The sequence below is a fragment of the Pinus tabuliformis genome, chromosome J (assembly GCF_031772625.1).
Source record: "Pinus tabuliformis cultivar Carrire ecotype Pingquan chromosome J, CPIR1, whole genome shotgun sequence".
Lineage (NCBI taxonomy): Eukaryota > Viridiplantae > Streptophyta > Pinopsida > Pinales > Pinaceae > Pinus > Pinus tabuliformis.
The window spans coordinates 134,683,171-134,707,304 of record NC_142295.1 but is presented as its reverse complement, the minus strand read 5'-3'; the positions used below and the strand labels follow the sequence as shown (position 1 = coordinate 134,707,304).

The window sequence follows — 24,134 nt, the reverse complement described above, 5'->3', positions numbered from 1 at the left end:
TGCAGTGCTTTGTGCATATTTGGGAGGGGACATGTCACGTATCAGGATATCTATCATTGTGGGAAGTATAATACCTTTAGCATCATTTCTCATTTGGGATGCTGCTATTCTTGGTCTTACTCCAACTTTGAGCAGTGGAGATCCTTTGGAATTTCTCATAAGGTGGAATTCTTTTCTTCCTTCTAAATGAAATTAGATGAAACTTGACTTTAAAAATCAAGGTAACAAAGGACATAGCTACCATATTGAGAACTCTTTTGATTGACACCATGATTGATTGAAGTTGCATGAAGTAATGAGGCAACAAGAAGCTAGAAATGGGGTTCGTGAAGTTAAACCCAAGTAGCATTTTGAAATTTCCAAAAAATTGAAGTAAATTAGGCTTTTGGAAAGCATACACAAAACAGAAATGTTGATAGCACTAAAAGCTCCATTTCTTTCTTTTCTCTCCCAATATCATGTGGCTTTTGTCACAACCAGAAGTGGTGGATTCCATCAGTTCTCACAGCATTCCTAGATCTGAAGTATGATTAAAGTCGGAACCCAGAATAGGATGGTTATTTAAATTTTAAATTCACCATGCATCACACAAATCGTTACACTAACCAAGCAAATTAAATATCTTAGATTCATAAATACCTTTTTTTGGAAAAGTGACTTATATTAGTACAAGAGAAAACATAATACAATGATAGAGTACAATAGAAAGATACTCATGTCTACCTAGAGAACAATACAAATCCCCTTAGGATAGATTGAGCTTTGGAATCGAAATCTTTTGCATCTATCCCAATGAAGGGTGCCTTTGGGTATGAATTGTACAACAATTCATCAAAAAGACGTTCTCAGAACTCTAGATTAGAAAACTTGGATTCTGTAAAAACAATTTCACATCTAAGCTTCCAGATTAGATAGAAGATAACAGTTCAAATAAAATGTTGCACTCCTCAAAACTGAGGAGAAACTTCATGAACGTCCTTGAGCAATGCAATCAACATCCCCTAAGAGGGAAGAGTACCAAAGAAACTCTTTATTCATCATACACAGTCATGTACCACATACAAATCTCAACACTCATTAAAAAACTCGCTGAATCAGGTGGATATTGATGGCCACCCACGTCTCCACTAACTCAATGGTTCCCTTTCTTCTTGGCAATTTTTAAACATTTTTTCAGGTTCCAAAGTTTTGGGGCTGTTTTGAGGCCCTAAACGATGTTTTTTGGTTATTTGGGGAGCTAGGGGTTTCCATGGCATGTCGTGGCACCAATCAAAAGTTGTAATCCTCAGATAGTTCTTTCCATGAGTTATTGTGCACCCCAAAAGGAGATTGTATGCAAAATTTGCACGTTGGGGAAGATGACATATCAACTAAACACCTCAGGGCCTGCAAACCTTTTGGCTCTTCATCTTCTAGGGTTAGAGTTTTGGACATTTAAGATTCTTTCTTTATATAAAAAGACCATTTTTCTATAACTTTTTGGCATTTTATTGACATTTTTCAGGTTCCAAACTTTTGAGGTTGTTTTTAGGCACAAAATGATATTTTTTTGGTCATTTGGGGAGCTAGGGCTTACCATGGCATGCCCTGCCCCGAACAAAAGTTGTAATACTTCGATAGTTATTTCCAATGAGTTATTGTGCACCCCAAAATGAGATCGTATGGAAAATTTGTGCCCTCGGGAAGTTGACATATCAACTAACTGCCTCGGGGCCTGCAAACCTTTTGGATCTTCATCTTCTAGGGTTAGAATTTTAGACGTTTAGGGTTCTTTCTTTATGTTAGAAGATATGGCGTTGCTGTGGCCATATCTGGATCTGATCTGGAAACTCCCTCTTCCTCTGCTCAACTGTTGCTCTGCTATTCGCACTCCCTCCTCGAATGCACAGATATGCTAACTGCTACTGCCAATTTGCAATTGGGAAAATCAGATTTTTTGGCTAGAAACCCTTTGAGAGAAATTTCCATCTGTGTGTGCAATTTCTCTTCCAACCAATGTTGATTCTGTTGCTGCAAAACCCTCTGCGTCCAACCAAGGCATCTACTCAACGAAAATATGAGTTGTTGCTACTCGCTTTGACTGTTGGAATCACTATCCCTGGAAACTCGACTTTTCTACCAACCTGCAACTGAAAATCAATTTTTTCCCCAGCAATTCGACCTGTCTGTCAATGAACTGGGCAATCTCTAGGAGTTTCGGCTTGTTGCTCCCTTTGAGGAGTGAAATTCTTTCCTTTGTTGACTTGGCTCATTGATCTATTGCAAAATGGTGCCTCAAAGTTATTGGGTCATCTTCTTCATCGATATAAGATCTTCCTATAGATGCTCAAACTTTCTCTAGCGACTGTCATCTAAAATCCTGTGACCTTGCTAAATGCGTCTGCATCTATTTGGAACTCATCAACGGTTGGCTTGAAATATGGATGCTCAACTCTCTCGACCACCTCTCCAACTTGAGCCTTCAACTGGGTCTCCAACAGAGATGACTCATAAATCTCACAAGGCAAATATAAGTTCCCCTCGCACCATAGGTGTTATCAACCTTATTACCACAAAATCTAATAGGCCCTAAGGAGGGAAATCCTTTCAGACAAAGAGCTATATTAAGTGCTAACAATGGGACAATGGCCCACTGTCATCACAACCAAGGTCCCCTACTCTTTATGTACTTTCATCGATGGGAGGAGTCCCAGTATGATTATGATCACCTATAATAGATATTCTAAGGTTGAAGGTACTAGGTGATGGAGTAGCTCTCATTCGAAAGAGAGGCTCAAGAAAGGTATGAGGCTTCAAAGAAGCAAATTTCTCTCTAAGAAAAGCCCCAGAAAAAGGCACAAGACCTAAGGTTTTGAGGTTTTATGATGGTAATAGGTATTCACAAGGTCAAGGCCTAAGAGAAGAAAGGGATTCTTATGATTTACTCCAATGAATACTAAGCTCTAAGAACCCTCGAAGAAGTCCCCAATCTCAAGGAAATACAGGCTAGGGTTTCCCTTTTAGGGCACACCTAGGGTACAAGATTTTATGGATGAAAACCAATGGGATGCTTGCTAAACTTTGAGGTCTTGTAGATAAGACCCTAAGCTTGAAGTCTATGCTCCCAAAATCTACCAATTCACTCTCTAAGGAATTTTGATCTGTGCCCTAGCCTAGCCGTCCTAGATAAGGGAACCGAAATTTTAGAAGGAGAAATTTTGGAGAGAGAAGATGTTTGATCACCAAAGGCTTGGACCAGTGCCTTTTCCTTTAGGCATATGGAGTCCTAGATGCTTTAGATTAGCCAAAATTGTCCTTAAGGAGGTCAAGAATTGATGCACTAGCTACCAACCCTCAACAATTACATCCTTTATTTGATAGGTGTCATGTGAATGATGATGAATGGATGGGGACACAGGGGTCTCAAGGCCAAATGCCATGGGTTCAAGGGTGGAAATGATGAGAGATGTCCACATATTGGGTGCATAGATGTATCAGGGAGAAATCGTGGATACACGAGTTACCCTGACCTTTGTTTTTCCACCCTTCTTTATTTTCCTTTTTCCTTTTCTTGATTTTTCTTTGTATTATTGCTTGAGGATCTAGGAAATGAGAGCATTCTGTGTATTATGTAAGAAGTTATTGCCCCCTTAAGGTGGGGCAGTTCATCGCCCACCAAGAATTGTGACGTGCATGGGTTCCTTAATGATGTAGGGGCACTCATAGAGCCCTAGGAACCAGGGTGATGGCCATAATAAGGGGTATAGCTCATGCTTGGATTTTTCCCATGTGTTATATTAATGTCTCGACCATCTTTTGCATTTTATAATATTCTTTTTCTTTTGTTTCTTGCTTGTGGCCATGATATTCTTTTAACGTTCTTTTAGTTGCATCAACCTCCGAGGTAACATCTCCAAGTCCAACCCAAACATGTGGACAAGGGGAGGGGGTGTGCCAGAGCCTAGTGGACCCAGTGGTCATGTGGACCCAGAGAAGGAAAATGATGAAATAGGGTTTGTAATATGTGGAGGGGGGATATCCCATAGGCCAATAGGGGATATCCCATAGGACCAGGATTGAGAGTTAACCCCCCATTTAAGGTGAGGGAACAAAACCACGGTCAAAACCCTTCCTTTTTCCAAGTCACCCGATAATCCATGCCCAAGATGGTCAAGGAAAAACAAGCATAGGCACTCGATTGCACAATGAAAAACATACTTTTTGGGTTGGATTTCCCACCTTCTAACATACGCTCTCGACAGATGGGTGAGTGGACATATGACAAATGCAAGGAGTGAAGATCAAATGGCACAATGCATTGGCTACAATGGTGGCTGTCTGGGGTTGTTGGCTACTGCTTGAAGAAGATGTCTAGGAAAAAAGCTCTCCTAAGGGTCACCCACTTTTGGTGGGTAACATCTGGCTCCAGCTGGGACATGAGCTCTCTATGGAGTGCACGATCATTGTACTCAAAGAGGGAGGTTATGAGAACACCAACAATCCCTTGGGACTGTAGATCTGTATCTTGCACATCACAAACAATGTTGGAAGCATGTTTCCTGTGCATACTTTTATCATCTATGTTTTCATTAAATAACAAAACCATACAAAAAAAAATCTATTCTGAGATGCACTTACTTTAGCATGAGAACATGATATGATGATACTAGTTATGTGAAATCAATATGCAATGCATCCTATTCTAACATGCATAATACATTACGCAAGAACTAATTGTAATCATACAACCAATGTAACTAGCATATCATTATATCAAGATCATATTTTCTACCCCTATGATCAATTGTGATATACATTTGAAAAAAAACATGATAATCATGACACTCATATGCTAGGTCACAAGGGTGGGAGGGGGGAAATATGATGACCATGAATCAGGAAAAGGGACCATGGGAAAAGGGGAAGAACATGAATCAGTTCGGACCCATTGGATCATTCCCTCAACCATAAATATGGAGAAATCAATGACCAATCTCAAGCACTCCTCAAAATTTTCTTTAGTGGCATAAGGATGAAGGGATGGTTGGCATGAAGGATCATAACCAATAAGTTGCTTTTCCTCATAATCATATTCGAAAGGGGGAAATGACCTAGGCTTATCATCATTAATGATCATGCATTGAGGAATGATAAGAAGGTCCATGGATGACTTGTTGGAATTTCTAAGTCTAGCCCATTAGAAACCCTCCATGTACTTTCTGATTTATTCCTTCCTACTTGTTTTGACTAATTAACAAGTTATTTACCATGTAAATACTGAAAATAAACACAAGTACATGCTCAACACATTACAGATCATCAATTGAAGGAAACAGAAACAAGCACACAAATGACACCGTTATTTTCGGACCAATGTCACCGGAAAAACCCAATGCAGGAAAACCGCTGCAGCTATCTGAGGGAATTCTTATTATGCAATTTCAGAGTACAAACTGGGTGCCAAATCCGGCTTACCCAACAGAGAATGCCCTTGGCAGTAGTACCTCTCAGTCTGAGACAGATGTCCTGGCTAAAACCCCAGATAAACCCTTCGGCAGCTTCTCAGCTCCAATCTGCCCCAGAAACCCCAGCGTCTGCTTTTCTGGACTGCGTCAGCCTCTCTCCAGCGCTGGCCCTATGTCACCCTGAATGGGCCTGCGTCAGCCTTTGTAGGCCTTGCATCAGCCTTCTGGCCCTCTGCGTCAGCTACGCTGGCCTCTCTGAAGCACTGCGCAACTCCTGGCTACCTCTGCGTGGCCTTGCGTGAGCTCTGGCTGCTGCTGCATCACTCTCTCTAGCTCTTGCACCGATCTCCCAGCACTATCTCTACCTCTCTGTCTCTTTGTTCTCACTGCCCCTCAGCTGCAACTCTGATCACTGATTCTATCTGTCTTAGCAAACCCCGCTCTAGAGAATAGAATGACTGATCATCTGGTGTACCCTCCAAGTGACTCTCAAGCCTCCTCTTATACTTTTCTTGTTGACATCTCAACGGCCGAGATTAAGTCACTAATCAACGGCTAAGATTAGATCTGGGTTGATCCATGTCTTTTGGACAATTCTAACACAGATTCATATTAATACACATTAATATTTTATTTTCCCTAAGTTTAGACTTAGGGACTCCATTACAAATATTAATTATTTTAATATCTCCTGATCTGTTTAGAATGTGCCCAAACCCTTTCCGGGTATTGGAGATCTCATGTTCCCCAACCTCTCCACCAAATTTCGTGGCTAAAGCACATCCGATGCTACCCCAAATCAACACTCCTTAGCGAGGACTGTGCTTTAGCAATACTCCTCACTGAGTATTACTTTGATCATTCGGCATCGGTACTTGCGCTAATGCTAGGCTTTCCTACCCAACATCCTCTGCAGTGCTGCATCTTGTACTGCTGCCCATGGTTCTGCCACTGTCACTGCTACATCTATACGACAGCTCCCTCTGTATCCGTGCTGCTGCTGGTCCTTTTCTCCCAGCACTGCATCCACACTGCACCTCCTCTCATCATGCTGCATTGTGCTGCCCACTACTGCACTGCAACTCAATTACTGAGAAGTAAGTAACTGATCTCCCAATCTAACCTCCCTATTGGGCTAGAGACACCACTGATGCTGAAGCTCCCTCTGCCACTGACAAGTGCCCCCTCTCTGACCTCTACACTGCTGCAACAATTCCCTGCATCTCGCACCGTTGCACACCTCTTTGTGTCGTCCTGCACTGATGCAACACTCTTGTGCCTCTCGCACTGCTGCAGCCTGCTAGCCTCGCGCTGTCTCGGGACTCTTGCACTATAGCTTTCTCTGCCGCTCCATCCACAACTGTCTCTACCCGACTCAACCAATCTTGCTACTCCTCGTCGGGGCTCCCGTAGCAAGGTCTAATCCAAGAGGCTGGGTACCTCGAGGATCTTGCCCCTCGTCACCTGTAGTCTGCCTGACTACAGTTCGATGTCTCCCCACTTCTTCTCAAGTGGCGCGTGTGCACTCATGGCAGATAGAACAAACAGGATCTTGGCCTTCCAGATGACAAAGTTGGATGCCTCATCCAACCTGTCCTGATCCCTCAGCCCATTCATGGCCATCTCTCTGCTCTTCTTGCCGACTCCTCCAAGTCTCTACTTCCCGCCTGGAAGTTCTCTGTTCGACTACTGCTGAGTCTACTTCTCGCCTGGAAGTTCTTTGTTCGACTCCTGCTAAGTCTACTTCCCGCCTAGAAGTTCTCTGTTCGACTCCTGCTGAGTCTACTTCCTGTCTGGAAGTTCTCTGTTCGACTCCTGCTGAGTCTACTTCCCGTCTAGAAGTTCTCTGTTTGACTCCTGTTGAGTCTACTTCCCATCTGGAAGTTCTCTGTTCAACTCTAGCTGAGTCTCTCTACTTCCCGTCTGGAAGTTTTCGGTTCGACTCCTGCTGAGTCTCTCTACTTCTTGTCTGGAAGTTCTCGGTTCGACTCCTGTTGAGTCTCTCCACTTCCCTTCTGGAAGTTCACGGTTTGACTCTTACTGAGTCTCTCTACTTCCCGTCTAGAAGTTCTCTTCTGGACTCCCTCTGAGTCCTGATTTCCCTCCTGGAAATCCTTCTGCCGCTGTTAAGATGCCCCCTACTCTGATCATCTTGTGCAACCGCACCACTAATCCGGGTTCCTCGGCTAGAAACCCTTGGTAGCAGCTCCTCTGGCCTTGCTTTTTTGGGTACTGTTCTGACTACATTACCCCACTAGCGCCACTCTGCAACTTTCCCACAGCCTCCTAAACCCCAGCAACTTGAAGGTGAGAGCTCCTAGGCTCTGCGCAATCTCGGCACCAGCAACTCGGCCTCCTCAGCCAGTGCATCACAACCCTCTGGCCCTCTGTGTGAGCCTCCCTTTGCCTCCCTTAGCCTCTGCGTTGCCTCTTCCTGGCTCGCCCTTGATGACGCAGGCACTGCGTCACCCTTCCCTTGTTGCTGGTCTGCTAGGAATAACTTCTGTCACTTGGGACAGCTGTTTTTTGCTGCTATTGCTCCGCTCGGCTATTGTCCTCACTTCTTCTGTGATCTGCAACCACCCTTTGATACCATGTTGGAATTTCTAAGTCTAACCCGTTTGAAACCCTCCATGTACTTTCTGATTTATTCCTTCCTACTTGTTCTGATTAATTAACAAGTTATTTACCATGTAAATACTGAAAATAAACACAAGTACATGCTCAACACATTACAGATCATCAACTGAAGGAAACAGAAACAAGCACACAAATGACACCGTTGTTTTTGGACCAATGTCCTCGGAAAAACCCAATGCGGGAAAACCGGTGCAGCAATCTGAGGGTTTTCTTATTAAGCAATTTCAAAGTACAATCTGGGTGCCAAATCCGACTTACCTAACAAAGAATGCCCTTGGCAATAGCACCTCTCAGTCTGAGACAAATGTCTTGGCTGAAACCCCAGATAAACCCTTCGACAGCTCCTCAGCTCCAATCTGCCCCAGAAACCCCAGCGTCTGCCTTTCTGGACTATGTCAGCCTCTCTCTGCCCAGCGCTGGCCCTGCGTCAGCTACGCTAGCCTCTCTAAAGCACTGCGTAACTCCTGGCTACCTCTGCGTGGCCCTGTGTGAGCCTTGGTTGCTACTGCATCACTCTCTCTAGCTCTTGCGCTGATCTCCCGACACTATCTCTGCCTCTCTATCTCTCTGTACTCACTGCCCCTTAGCTGCAACTCCGATCACTGATTCTATCTCTCTTAGCAAACCTTGCTTTATAGAATAGAATGACTGATCATCTGGTGTACCCTCCAAGTGACCCTCAAGCCTACTCTTATACTTTTCTTGTTGACATTTCAACGACCGAGATTAAGTCCCTAATCAACGGCTAAGATTAGATCTGGCTTGATCCATGTCTTTTGGACCATTCTTACACAGGTTCATATTAATACACATTAATATTTTATTTTCCCTAAGTTTAGGCTTAGGGACTCCATTAAAAATATTAATTATTTTAATATCTTCTGATCTGTTCAGAATCTGCCCAAACCCTTTTTGGGTATTGGAGATCTCATGTGCCCCAACCTCTCCACCAAATTTCGTGGCTAGAGCACATCCGATGCTACCCCAAATCAACCTGACTCTTATACGCCTCCAAGATCATAAGGAAACTAGGGAAAGATAAGGTTTTCAGTGATATCATCATCAGTATCATAGATAGGGCCCTTATCAAAACGATGGCCAGAGATCACTCACTTCCCTTCTTGAATATGTGAGTAATCACTAATGTTGATGTCCAAGGGGTTAATGGGGTCATCTTTGTCAAGGTCCTTGATATGTACAATGTTAGAGATAACGTCCTTGAAAATAATGGGGCTATTTTCAATTCTACTTTCTAAGGAACCCTCTTCATCAAAATCCTTATCATGCTCCCATTCAAGATCTCCCTTAATATCTTCATCAATGATCTAGAAATGGATCCTTTTCTTCCTCATGATCCTCCTCATGTTCAATGAAGGCTTCCTCTTGAAAATCAATATCTAATATTTGGAAAGCGTGATCCTTAGTTCGAGAATGCTCTATAATGTTATCAAAGAGTGCTTCAATTGATGAAATACTTCTAGGCTTGCAATTATATAACCATGAATCATGACCTTGAAGGACCTTATGAGCAACATTATGAGAACATCATGATGAACCACATTAGCTTTTGAGGTATATGTAGCAAATCTCTCCACATGATTAATTGTAGAAGATGGATCACCATCAAACTTGGGCATCCTAAATATTGTACTGAAGGTCACATGATTTGGGTATCTAGGAATGGTAGTGATGTCCAAGGTGGGGATCTCATCAAGGTAAGACATTTTATTAGGTTACACGTATCAATCATGCAAGAGTTGCCAGGGTGAATTCAAAATTCCTTGAGAGATACTTGCTTCACCCTACAAGCATTGAATTTGAGGTTCAATGAAGTAGAAGGGCTTCATTCTTCCAATGGAGTCGCCATAAGAGGATCTATATTGTTGTTAAATGAATCACCTCTTCAAATGTTTGATGCAAGAAGGTAGACTTGCTTCCTCCCCAGTAATGATGCCAAAAATGTTACCCCAAAATCTAGCAGGCCCTACGGAGGGAAGGCCTATAGGAAAAAGAGCTAGATTAAGTGATAACAATGGTACAATGGCCCACTGTCACCACAACAAAGGTCCCCTGCTCTTTACGGACTTTTACCAATGCGAGGAGTCCTAATATGATTATGATTACCTATAATAAATATTCTAAGGTTGAAGGTACTAGGTCATGGAGCTAGAGATCATTCAAAAGAGAGGTTCAATAAAGGTACGAGGCTTTAGAGAAGCAAATTTCTCTCTAATAAAATCCCTAGAAATAAGGCACAAGACCTAGGGTTTTGAAGTTTTTCAATGGTAATAGGTATTCACAAGGTCGAGGCCCGAGAGAAGAAAGGGCTTCTTATGATTTACTCCATTGAGTACTAAGCTCATACAACCCTCAACGAAGTCACCAATCACAAGGAAATATAGCTAGGGTTTCCCTCTTAGGGCACAAGATTTTATGGATGAAAACCAACGGGATGCTTGCCAAAATTCGAGGTCTTGTAGATAAGACCCTAAGCTTGAAGCCTATGCTCACGGAATCCACCAATTCACTCTCTAAGGAATTTCGCTCTATGCCCTAGCCTAGCCGTCCTAGATAAGGGGACCGAAATTTTAGAAGGAGAAATTTTGGAGAGAGAAGAGGTTTGATCACCAAGGGTTTTGTAATATCCCTTACCAGGGGTATCCCTCAAACACAAGCAAACTCCAACCAGAGATGGACTGGGAGGGCGTTTACCAGATATGTTGCCTCTGAAAAGAGGACGAGATCTGGAGGCTACCGGGCCCTTTCCAGACTCTGTCTAAGAGTATAGGAGAAAAACACACAAGTGGTATAGTAGCTGGGGAGCTCAAAGAGATAAAAAAATAACAGTAGTGCAACATACAATAATGTATACATGGAATATAAGCAGATACTCGAGAAATGCAGAGAGAAATGCTAAGCCATTTATTATACTGAGTAATGGAAAGAGTACAAGAGGTGATCAGAAAGATAGCACCTCGACTTGCACAAGGCAAGTGGAGAAATACACTCAGAATGGTAAGGAAATGGCCTCTCTCTGAACTGCGTCCAAGCTGTTGGGGAACTGCTGTGCTGCTGCTACTGCTAGAATCAAGTGAGGATTTGGCGCTGTTCCCCTCTTCAGAAAATGTTGAAACTCTGGAATCAACCTCTGCTCAATAAACCTAGAAAAGCCCAGAAAGCTTTTCTAAAATAGCTGATCCCCGAAAATCACCCCCTTGAGGATCTACGCTATCCCTCAAGGCTCTATGCTACCCCTAAAGAGAATCCTCCAAAACTCTACTCGAGACTTTGCCAAAATCCGCCAATATGCAAGGGCTGTTCCCTTGCTCAATCTCCAAGCTCAAATCCTCCACATAAACCCAATCCGGAGCTCCTACCAAAAGAGACTGCATCCTCCCCTCTCAAGACTGCGCAGTCATCAAAATGCTCAGTTCCTCCTCAACTCCAGAGATCACTCCTCCTACAAAATACTGATGAAACTACCTTGCCCGAGCAGGCACTCGAAGTCCCCCGGGGCTAAGGGTGAGATCTCCGAACGGAGACACTCGATGCACTAAACAGTGCTGCAGACAGGCTAAACAACTAGCATGCTCTAAGTCGAAGTGACTAGCTCAAATGCAACATAATCCAATACCCAAATGAGGAGGCTCCTCTCTCCTTTATAGCGTTGGCCTCTCTCAAAACCCTAAGGCCCACCTCCTCCAACGTAGCCTCTCTCTTGCCACGTGCTCCCTCCATTTGCGCAATCCCTCCAAGTGTCTACGTGGGCCCCCTTCTCTACGTGGTCCTTTGGCCCCCTTGGCTCCCCTTTTAAGTTACAACGTTGTGCTACTAGGGAGTGACTTTATTCAAAATGTGAGTTATGTCCCCTTTTCCTCACCTTTTTATTTATAAATAACTATAGAAGGCAAAATTGAGCAAAATCGAATATTCCAATTAGCCATGGCTAATTAGGAATATTACAGGCTTGGACCAGTGCCTTGTCCTTTGGGCATATGGAAGTCTTAGTTGCTTTAGATTAGCGAAAATTGTCCTTAAGGAGGTCAAGAATTGATGCCCTAGCTACCAACCCTCAACAATTACACACTCAAGAATTATGGTGTTTTATGGAGAAAAACAATATTTCACCCACTAGGAACATACGAATAACATATGCAATTGTCAACTAATAGCTTTCAAAATTATCTTCAGTAAATTTGGGCACAATAGCATTAACCTAGTTGCAATGATTCCATACATTAGACATATTCCAAAAGAAAAATTTCATGATAAAACATTTACAAGATGACAACATAATATATCCATCCACAATTGAAGGGATAGCTCCAAAGAAGATCGAATTTCAGCTCCAAATATCGAAATGCATCCAAGATCATCCAATAGCCAACCAAAGAAAAAATGCAAATTTACCAAGAAGGCTGAAATTCCCAAGTGTTATGCTAATGTAATACAATGGAAGTTGAGTTTTATTTATATGAGTCCTACTAGGTCGAAGCTAGCCTATAATCCCCAAAACATTATAAAAATGGGAAAAATACATCCCTTGGTCACAAGCCGACCAAGTAACTTTTACAAATTATGAATTAGGCATCCAAATGCTAGTCAAATTGATGATGTCATGCTGATGTAGGTTCACTGGAGGGCCAAGTTGAGTCCTCTTGGTGCCAAAATGTGTGAGAGGGCTCCATAAATCACGAACGAAGGGATGGCCCTTAACTCTCTATGCAAGTTATCATGTGGGGCCCCAAATTGGGTTTGGGGCACACAAGCAGATCTCATGGGTCTCCTGGTGATGGAACACCCTGTAATGCTCCAATATTGAGGGCTTTGATGGTGGTGCGTGCTCTCCCATGTTTGAAGGGGTGAGACAAACCTCCTCTAGGCCTTGGATCAACTGCCAAACCATGTGATCACTGCTAAGCCAACTGGGGCACACTGGTCTAAGTGCATCACCTCGTGAATATAGTAGGACAATGAGAAAATTGCTTAAGATTCCCATGGCATGAAATGATGCTCTACACATGATGGAGTCCCATGGCTCTCAACGCTTCTCCCAGGGGTGTCAATATGATGCTCTAGTGGACTTGGGCCCTAATTAAGTTTCCTAGCCCATGATGAAACCACCTTCTTGTTGCTGCACAAACAAGCAGGCCTTGTAAAGAGGCAAAAGTTAGAGGGTGAAACAACACTTGGGATAGAGCCCATTATCATCATAGCCTAAGTCCCCTACTCTTCTCGGATTTTCACCGACGAGAGGAGTCTCAGTATTAGTCACTTGTGATAAAATACTCCCTTGGTAGGTTTGAAGTGAGGAAAGGTGGCTTATTCAATGGAAAGGTTCAACAAAGGCGTGAGCTTTGGGAGATGCTAGTAAGACTTTCCACGAAAAACCCCTTTGGAAGATAGCTACACGAGACCTAGGTTTGAGATATATAATGAGATATGAGTGCACCCAAGGTCAAGGTAGATAATAGAAAAGGAAATGTATGATCTACTTCAACAAGTACTAAAGCAAATTCCTTCAAAGAATCCCCAAGTTGAAGGATTAGCTTCTAGGGTTCCCTCTTGATGTGACAACTAGGGCATCAAATTTACAGAGAATCTACTGTGCGAATTCCGCCAAAACTTGAGGATCCCTAGAGGAGACACTAAGGAAGAATCTATCCAAGCGAAATTCAAAATGCCTTCCTCCAAAAGATTTCGTACCAAGCCCTAGGGGAGCCTCCCTATCCTTAAAGGGATGAAAAATATAGGTGAAAAGAGATAATTTTGAGTTAAAAGTGATCATCAAGGATTTAAGATCAGTGCCTAACCCTTGGGAGGCTTGGAGTCAAGGATAATCTCAATATGGGCAACTAGCTCTTTTAAGGTGACTTAATGGAAGCAACTTCGCTACCCCTTTAGATATTTATACTTCTTAGACACTTGTTAATGGAGTTTCAAGTATATAAATGTAAAAATCCCTTAGGAATATTCATTTATTCACTATCAAATGAGTAATACATGCAAAAATTCCCAATATTTACAATTTAAAACAATGTTCAATAACTAGGGCACATTAATAACCATGAGACATTATTCTATGCATTAGACATTAACAAAATTCAAAAATCCATCATTAAATAGCACTTACAGGATAGCGAAGAAGATATCCATCCACAACAATGCCTAGTAGAAGCTCCAAAAATGAGACAAGATTATCCAAACATCAAAATTCATCCATAAATCTCCAAAACTCTCCACAAATTGCAGGTTTGAATTTTCCAATGAGACTGAAAATCCAAGAGATGATGGTTTGAGATGAGAGTAGCTCTTATCTATGTATACATATATTATGAGTTCAAAATTCAAGTGACAAAGCCCCTCCATATGCCTAATATGCTAAGTAACTCACCCATGCTTACAAGCCAACCATGATAGCTCTAAAATTTAATTAAATTCTCTTCCTAAGCCCACGCAAGGCTGACATCATGCATGCATGGAGGCCTAGAGGGGTAGCGTTGAGGCCTCTTGTACTAAAAATGTCGTAGAGGGCCTAAAAAATCATGATGAAGAGGGTCATGTCGTCCATATGTTGCAAAACATCTCCAAACCGCCATTTGGGCTTTTAGAGCTCCAAATGGGTCTCATGGGTCTCAAAGTGGCTCAAAATCAAGTCGATGCTCCATCAATGAGGGCTAGAAGATGACACATAACCTCCCATGTCTCCCCAGGAAAGACATAACTTCCTTTGGGGCTTATATCAATTGCCAATTATTGAGTGCAATGTGTATCCAGTTGGGGCATCTTGGTCCAAGTGCATCATCATCTCGAATAATTAGGCAATGGCCTAAAGAAGCCCATGGTGTGGCAATCAATGCTCTGCATGAATGGAGGCCCATGGCTCTCAATGCTCACCCTACAAATGCCATTTTGATCCTCTGGAGGGCTTGGATCTCGTATAGGGAGGCCAATTCCAAGATGAAAACCCACTTGTAATCCTGTATATGTGTTGATTTGGTGTAGCATTGGACATGCTCTAGCCACAAAATTTGGTGGAGAGGTTGGGACGCATGAGATCTCCAATACCCAGAAAGGGTTTGGGCAGATTCTAAACAGATAAGGAGATATTAGAATAATTAATATTTTTAATGGAGTCCCTAAGTCTAAACTCTGAGAAAATAAAATATTAATGTGTATCAATATGAATCTGTGTTAGAATGGTCCAAAAGACATGGATCAAGCCAGATCTAATCTTAGCCATTGATTAGGGACTTAATCTCGGTCATTGAGATGTCAACAGGAAAAGTATAAGAGGAGGCTTGAGGGTCACTTGGAAAGCACACCAGATGATCAGTGATTCTATTCTCTAGGGCAGGGTTTGCTAAGAGAGATAGAATCAGTGATCGGGAGAGTAGCTGAGGGGCATTGAGTACATAGAAACAGAGAAGGCAGAGATTATGCCAGAAGAGTAGTGCAGTAGCCAAGGAGAGTGACGTAGAGCCAGCAAGGGCTCACGCAGAGGCAGCCAAGTGCTGCGTAGAGCACTATAGAGGCCAGCGTGTCTGACGCAGAGGCCCAGAAAGCTTACGCAGGGCCTCCTGGGGCTAACGCAAGCCAAGAAAGGCTGATGCAGGGCCAACGTGAGACAAAGAGGGGCTGACGCAGTCCAGATTGGGCAGACGCTGGGGTTGCAGAGCAGTTTTGTGCTGAGGAGCTGCCAGAAGGATTTTCCGGGGTTTCAGCCATGAGATTTCTCTCAAACTGTGAGGTATAGTTGTTAAGGAAATTCTCTGTTGGGTAGGCCAGTTTCAACACCCAGATTGTACTCTGATATTGCTTAATAAGAAAACCCTCAGATCGTTGCACCGGTTTTCCCGCATTGGGTTTTTTCTGGGGACATTGGTCCAAAAATAATGGTGTCATGTGGTGTGTTTGTTCTTGTTTCTTTTAGTTGCTGATTTGTAATATGTTGAGCATGCATTGGTGTTTATTTTCAGTATTTTTAAATAACTCGTTAAAGAAAAATAACAGGTAGGTAGGAATAAATTAGAAAAAGTGCATGAAGGGTTTCTAAATTAGGTAAACTTAGAAACTTCAACAATATGATCCAATGCGTCTCCTCACCTTCAAATACAATTATTCATTAGTGCAATTGAGTAAATAATCTTGTTAATCAAAGGTATAAATGAGGACTTCATAATGGGTTTCCCTTCCAAATTTGGTGCTTTGAACATGTATTAGTATTACCTCCCTAGGTAGGAGTGGTTAATGAAGGACCCTATTAGGTGGTTTTGACCTCTAAGGGAATGATAGGTCTAAGGTACACCCTTCAAATGGTAGGTGTCATGTGAAATAATGATGGAATGGAGTGGGGACAAAGGGAAGGCTCCAAGCCACATGCCATTGTACAATGGTAGCCATGATAAGGAGATCCCACACCTTGGGCATATGAATTTCGGAGGGAGCACCCGTGGTACATGAGTTACCTTGATCTTTGTTTTTCCACCCTTATTCATTTGCCTTTTGTCGTTTATTGATTTTTCTTCATTCTACTGCTAAGGGATTAAGGGGATGAGAGCATGATGTGAAATTTATAACAGTGATTACCCCCTTAAGTTGGGGTAGTTCATCACCCACTAGGGGTTGGGATGTTCATGGACTCCTTAATGATGCGAGGGGCACTCATAGGGGCCCTAGGAGCCAGGGTGATGGCCATAATGATAGGGGGAGAGGTCATGTTTGATTTTTTCCCACACGCTAAATTTTATTGTCCCAGCCATCTTTTTGCATTTTGTCGTACATTTCCTGTTATTTGTGGCCATGTTATGCTTTTATCTTTTTTTTCTTCAGCTGCATCAACCTCTGAGGCATCGTTCTAGGCTTGACCCAAGTTGTTGACAAGGGGAAGGGAATGCTAGCACCTTGTGGACACAATTGACAAATCTGGATTCAGATAGGGAAAATGTGAAAAGGGCTTGCAATGAGCGTAGGGAAGTGAGATGTATGGTATCACGAAGGGAGACCATACAACCAAAATCAGGGTTTCCCATGTAGTGCCACTCCCAAAGCTAATAGCCAATAAAGGAGATCCCATGGGACTAGGATTCGGGATTAGCCCCTAGTTGAGGTAAGGGAACAAGAGTACAGTCAAAGCCCTTCCTTCTTCCAAGTCACACATCAATTCATGCCCAAGTGTGCCCAAGAAAAACAAGCATAAATACCCAATTACATAATGAAAAATCATACCTTTGGGATTGGATGGCCCACCTTCACACAGATGATTATCCATTTGACAGGTGTCATGAGAATGATGATGAATGGATGGGGACACAGAGGTCTCAAGGAAAAATGCCATGGGTTCAAGGATGACAATGATGAGGGATTTCCACATATTAGGTGTATAGATGTAGGAGGGAGCAATCGTGGATTGCGATATTCCTAGGTGGAAAAATAATAGTGAATACCAAAACATGAACTATGAAACAACAAATAAAATAAAGAACAAGCACCCAAATTCGAACACCAGAGTAAATGAGTAGAATAACTGAGCCATTTTATTGATAAAGGAAATTTGGGTACATGATGAGAATGGATAATGGAACCTAGGCTTGTTATGCAAGCTATGCAAAACCTAGGTTAAATATCACTGACCTAAGTGTTGATTTGGCTCCAAACCAAAATTGTACACTACCCAAAAAATTCTACTAACTGTTTCCCAAATGCAACTGGAATTCTACTTTGAATGCTGCCCGAAAAACTCTGCAAAATTAACCCCGGGGTCCTCTCACCAAACCCACAAAAACCCAGAAAGGTTTTAGCCTAGTTTTGGGTGTCCCAAAGCCCCTCCAAGAAGTGTGTATGCCCTTTTCAGGTTGTTGTACGAATTAATGGAGAAAACTCTATTGCCAAACCCATAAATGCTCCATTGGAAATGCCTCCCAACTTCCCTGCAAAAATCACCTCGATAAACCCAACTTCTCCAACCCTCAACTCCTCTTGGGGCAACTCTTATTTCACCCCTACATAGGCTTGGCCCAGGAAACTTTGCGCACTGCTAGAATGAGAGAAATTCAGCCCTCAAATTCTCCTTCACTCTAGCCCTGCAAAATGCTGTCAAGATTTTGGTCTCAAGGTAGGTAATTCTTGTTGATTTGGGGTAGCATCGGATGTGTTCTAGCCATAAAAATTGGTGGAGAGACTAAAGCACATGAGATCTCCAAGACCCAGAAATGGTTTGGGGAAATTCCACCCGAGTAGAGAGATATTAAAATAATTAATATTTTTAATGGAGTTCCTAAGTCTAAACTTAGGAAAATTAAATTATTAATGGGTATTAATATAAAACTGGGTGAGAATGTTTTAAATGACATGGATCAAGCCAAATCTAATCTTAGTTGTTGATTAGAGATTTAATCTCGGCCTTTCAAGACTCAACAGACAAAGTATAAGAGGAGGCTTAAGGGTCAGTTGGAGATACACCAAGATTGATTAGTCAGTTCGATTTTCTAGAGCGGTGTTTGCTGAGAAAATTCAAACAAGTGATCAAAGCTGCAGCGAGGGGTAGTGGGTGCATATCAGAGAGGCAGAGATAGTGTCGAGGGATCAACGTTGAGGCAGAGGAGGCTACATAGAGCCAACAAGAGCCACGCAGAGGGCCAGAGTGACTGCACAGAGGTTCGCAGGGCTTGCGTGGGTGACGCAGAAGGCCAGAGAGCTAGCAAAGAGTAGCAGAAGGCTGACGCAGGGGGAATCTGAGTGATGCAAAGGCCAGGAGGGTTGACGTAGAGATTCAGAGAGAATTTCATGGAGCAGACTTGCTGAATATCTGCTTCCGAAGAGAGGTATTACTGCTAGATAGATTTCTCTATTGCATGAGCCAGTTTGGTACCATAGTTGTACTCAAGAAAACTGCTTAATAATAAAACCCTCAGAGTTGCTGCACCAGTGTTCCCAAGTTGGGTTTTTTCGGGGACAATTGTCCAAAAATAACGGTGTCCCTTGTGTGCTTGTTGTTGAAGTTTCTAAGTTTACTTAGTTTAGAAACCCTTCATGCACTTTTTCTGATTTATTCCTACCTACTTGTTATTTTTCTTTAACAAGTTATTTACAAAGTAAACATTGAAAATAAAATCCAGTGCATGCTCAACATATTACAGATCAATAACTAAGAGAAACAAGAACAAACACACCACATGACACCATTATTTTTCGACCAATGTCCCCAGAAAAACCCAATGCGGGAAAACCAGTGCAGCTATCTGAGGGTATTCTTATTAAGCAATATCAGAGTACAATCTGGGTACCGAAACTGGCCTACCCAACAGAGAATTTCCTTAGCAGCTATACCTCATAGTTTGAGAGAAATCTCTTGGCTGAAACCTCAGAAAATCCTTCCGGCAACTCCTCAGCACAAAACTGCTCTGCAACCCCAGCGTCTGTGCAAATTGGACTACGTCAGCCCCTCTCTGTCTCACATTGGCCCTGCATTAGCCTTTCTAGGCCTACGTCAGCCCCAGGAGGCCCTGCGTCAGCTCTGGGAGCCTCTGCGTCAGCTGCGTTGGCCCCTCTGGTGCTCTGCACAACACTTAGCTGCCTCTGCGTGGCCTTGCGTGAGCCCTTGCTGGCTCTGCGTCACCCTCCTCGGCTGCTGTGCTACTCTCCCGGCACAATCTTTGCCTTCTCTGTTTCTCTATACTCAATGCCCCTCAACTGCTCTCCCGATCACTGATTCTATCTCTTAGCAAACCCCGCTCTAGAGAATAGAATGACTGATCATATGGTGTATTCTCCAAGTGACCCTTAAGCCTCCTCTTATACTTTTCTTGTTGACATATCAACAACCGAGATTAAGCCCCTAATCAACGGCTAAGATTAGATCTGGCTTGATCCATGTCTTTTGGAGCATTCTAACACAATTTTATATTAATCCACATTAATATTTTAATTTCCCTAAGTTTAGACTTAGGGACTCCATTAAAACTATTAATTATTTTAATATCTCCTGAACTGTTTAGAATTTGCCCAAACCCTTTCTAGGTATTGGAGATTTCATGTGCCCCAACCTCTCCACCAAATTTCGTGGCTGGAGCACATTCGATGCTACCACAAATCAACACTCCCTCTTAGCGAGGACTGTGCTCTAGCAATCCTCCTCACTGAGTATTACTCTGATCATCCGGCATCGGTCCCTGTGTTGATGCTAGGCCTGCTGCCCACCATCCTCTGCACTGCTGTATCTTGTACTGCTGCCCATGGTTCTGCCATCGCCACTGCTGTATCTGTACGATAGCTCCCTCTGTACTGTGCTACTATTGGTCCTTTCTCCCACCACTGCATCCGCACTGCACCTCCTCTCATCATGCTGCCCACTATTGCACTGCAACTCAGTTACTGAGAAGTAAGTAACTGATCTCCCAACTTACCTCCCTGTTGGGCTAGAGACACCCACTAATGTTGAAGCTCCCTCTGTCGCTGACAAGTGCTCCCTCTCTGACCTTGTTGGAAATACTAGGGGGGGGGGTGAATCATTATTCCTTTTCAATTGTTATTTTTACCAGTTAAATCATCTATATTTAGAACACATAAATATGAATAAATGCTTTTATTATTATAATCTTTACAATAAATCAGGTTCAATATATATAAGGCTCCAATCTGTTGCCAAGCACCAACTTGGTCTTTTGGGAGGTTCCAACCTCTAGGGCAACAACCCTATCTTCTCAAGGCACCAACCTTGTGTTTAGGAGCACCAACTCCAAGGACACCAATCCTTCCAATTCTAAGGCACCAACCCCAAGGGCTCCGATCCTATAGTTTTGTTTTCTTCAAGAAATGTTTTGATTGTATTACACTGCTCTCAAAATCTTCTTCACTGTGTTCTGTCAATCTACAACTTCACTGCTACATTAATGACAACCTGTCTTCATATGAAGGAGTCTTCACAATTCTTCATATTGCCCAAACAGAGTCTGCAAAGTTACCTCATGATGATTTCAAATAGCCATCATGATCTACAATAGTCTTCACACAACTTCAATGTGTCTACAATGAACTGCACTGAGCTTTGCACAAAAACAACTCTCCGTTTCATGCCTCTGTTCTCACTGTCATGGTAAATTCTTCAGGAGTGACTGCCTCAGGAAAAATTGCTTCAGGAATGACTTCTTTAGAGGAGTGACTGTCGCGGTTTCATATTGTGTGTTCAATTAAAAAAAAACCTGTTCATACTCAGAGAATCACACACAAACATAGGTCCGAGCTTTTCAATAAATAACCCAGTCAACAGAATATTCGACCTTCGACTTCCTTCTTCTTCCGCTGGACCTTTTGGCTTCCTTCTTCGCTCGCTCAACCTTCGGCTTCCACTTTTGTTCACTCGACCTTTGGCTTTCTTTCTACTGTTCCTTTGGCTTCCTCTGTCTCTTCAAATTCACGAGTTGTGAACTTCTTTATGCTCTATTTCTGTGCCCAAGATAGATACTTAGAACTGAAGCATTTTAACTCATTTTTATATGAGTTTCACCAATGACCAAAGGACATGTCTATTGGAGGGAGGCCAACTTGTATATTAAAAATATATATCGGAGAGTCTTTTATCCATAGACTTGATTATTCACGGAAACCATATAAGAGCTGCTATACCCACATGGAGGTCCCACATGCCACGTCATCACCTTTAATCGCAATCGCAACTTCATGAAAAATCGGAGTTATTCCTAAGACTCCTCTCGCATGCGATATGCGATAAATACAAATCGGAAGCGTTTACATTGGTGGGTTTTAAACACAAAACCCGACCAATCACCAAGCAACGCTTTAACACAGAACCCGCCAACGAACGCCGGTCCCACCTGAATGCACAAGACCGGACCCCAAATAAAATAAACCCATGTCCATAAACTTCTCGGGTCCACTCAGTCCCAAGTCTTATCGGATTAATTCTCCACCGTTGATCTCATCATTAATCCGACGGTTGTTGATCCACCCGATCAACAAACCCAATCGCCGATCCTCCATCGTTTGATCAAGGCACGCTGGATCCAATGGTTCACAACGATATCGGCCGGGGAACTTGCGCGACGCTTAACCGCCCTTACAGAGCTGATAAGGATTATAAATCCTTGATCTATAAAAGTTCGGGTCCGTTTTGAGATTAACGTCCGATCACTTTATGACCCGATATCCATTGGATATATGAGGTCATCAAATCTACGGCCTGCGGGTCTTCAACTAGCACACGGGTTAAAAACAGGCCTAACCCCCGCCGTTGACTGTGACGTAAGCGTTTGAAAATGAGATCGACGGCTAGGATTTAGCGTGGGCCTTCAGCCACGATCAAAACATCCGTACACTCCTACCCCCACTCTTCCGATAGTTGTTGCTCCTGTGACTTCTCTTCACTCTTCTGCTCTTTCGATAGTTGTTGCTCCTGTGGCTTATCTTCTTGTGACCTCCTATAACTCTGTTTATGCTCCTCCACTGTTTTCTTCCTATCGGTTCTTCTTGGGCATATATTACATGCGATACTTCCGATATGGCTCCTCCGATGTTTTCTTCTTTACTCCTCTGTTATCGCTGTTGCTCTTTGTTCTTTCGATAACACTTACCCTTGGGCATATGCGATAACTTGCTTCTCTTGCTCCGATGACTTGCTTCTTTGATGGCTTTCGATAAACTCTTCATCTTACTCTTTGGCTTCACGATGGCTTCTCCTCTTTGGCTTCTTGCTCCTGTTGCTTCACGGATCTACTGCTTCTATTTTGTCTATATATATATATTCAATCCACTTGGGTCCTCCATCTCATCATATCATCATATATCAAACTTTCATCACTATGAGCATTATGATCAATGGGCATCAATGGGCAATCATGTATCAAAGAATTTGCCATCACAAACACTGCTATATTGACATCAATGACAACCTAGATTAACAATCTCCCCCTCTGTCATTGATGGCAATATTCTTTTCCTTTCAACATTCTCTCCCCCTTTGACATCAATGGCAAATGGGGTGCTCAAAGACTCCCCCTATCAAACTGCTTCTGTTCTTTATGAATAGTAGATCTTCATGGGTATGTTACTCCCCCTGTCGTGGTGCTCTTCTTTTTACTCAAGATAGAAGGATTGCTGCCTCATCATCAACTAGCACATTATCCCCTCTTCATGTCTCATAACTTCTTCATAATGCTTTCAACAATGCTTAAATATGCTCCACTTCAATGCTTCTTGTCTCAACAGTCAGAATTAAGGGGCCTTCACAGTCCGAATCAAGAGAAAATGCCACTGAAATTGTCATTCTCGCTATCTTTCTTCAAATCAGGATTCCTTTGTATCTTTGTGCTTCTCCTTAAGCTGCTGAGCTATATTCGACATCACAACTTTCTCCCCCCTTTTTTTAAATTATTTCTATTGGTTGACAACTTTTTGCAATGCTTCAATTATGCTAGATTCTTCAAACTGCTCTTGCTTCAAGCTCCATTCCCAGATGTGTTTGTTTGTTTGAAGGTTTCCTCTATTACTGTCCTTGATTTACTTGTTCTCACATTATATCCCTGAGTCGAGACATTCAACTTCTGTAATACCAACAACATAGTTATTTTCCCTATTTCTCTAGCATTGGATGGCCTTCTCTGTTGCTCCAATTTATCCTTAGTGATCAAGTGGAAAAACATCTTCAACAACAGTCCAAAGAATGGTTACAAGATCATGTTCTTCAATGTAGTGCTCCTGAGAAATGATCTTTATCAAAGAATGATTGTTAATATAGCTCATCAAGGATTTCATAAGGACCCTTTCACGAATAGCTTCTGCAATAATGATCAAGAATCACAAGCTCCCCCTAACTGTATACATGGTCTCTTTTTGGCAGAATCCCATCATCAAACACTCGAAATATCAAGAATATCTTCATCAAGTCAACAACATGTGTTGTTGGCTGGAGAGTTCAGGAGATTTTCAGATTATATTTGCTTTCTTCTCCATACTTGTACAACTTTCTTTTCTAACCTAGTTCTAGCTTGAGAAGGTGCCCAAATCAAGTTACAATTACGTGCCATATGACCAATG

At 42.5% G+C, this 24,134-nt stretch overlaps 1 protein-coding gene across 7 annotated transcripts in view; it reads left to right on the top strand.

Annotated features, from left to right (window-relative positions):
* Nucleotides 1-24,134, top strand: part of LOC149225986 (uncharacterized) — a 353,707-nt gene that overhangs the window by 75,478 nt on the left and 254,095 nt on the right. For all 7 annotated transcript variants that reach the window (XM_089377368.1, XM_089377369.1, XM_089377371.1 and 4 more), the window contains one exon: nucleotides 6-162. In XM_089377368.1, the coding sequence (XP_089233494.1) occupies nucleotides 6-162 (157 nt within the window). The remainder of the gene's footprint in view (nucleotides 1-5; nucleotides 163-24,134) is intronic.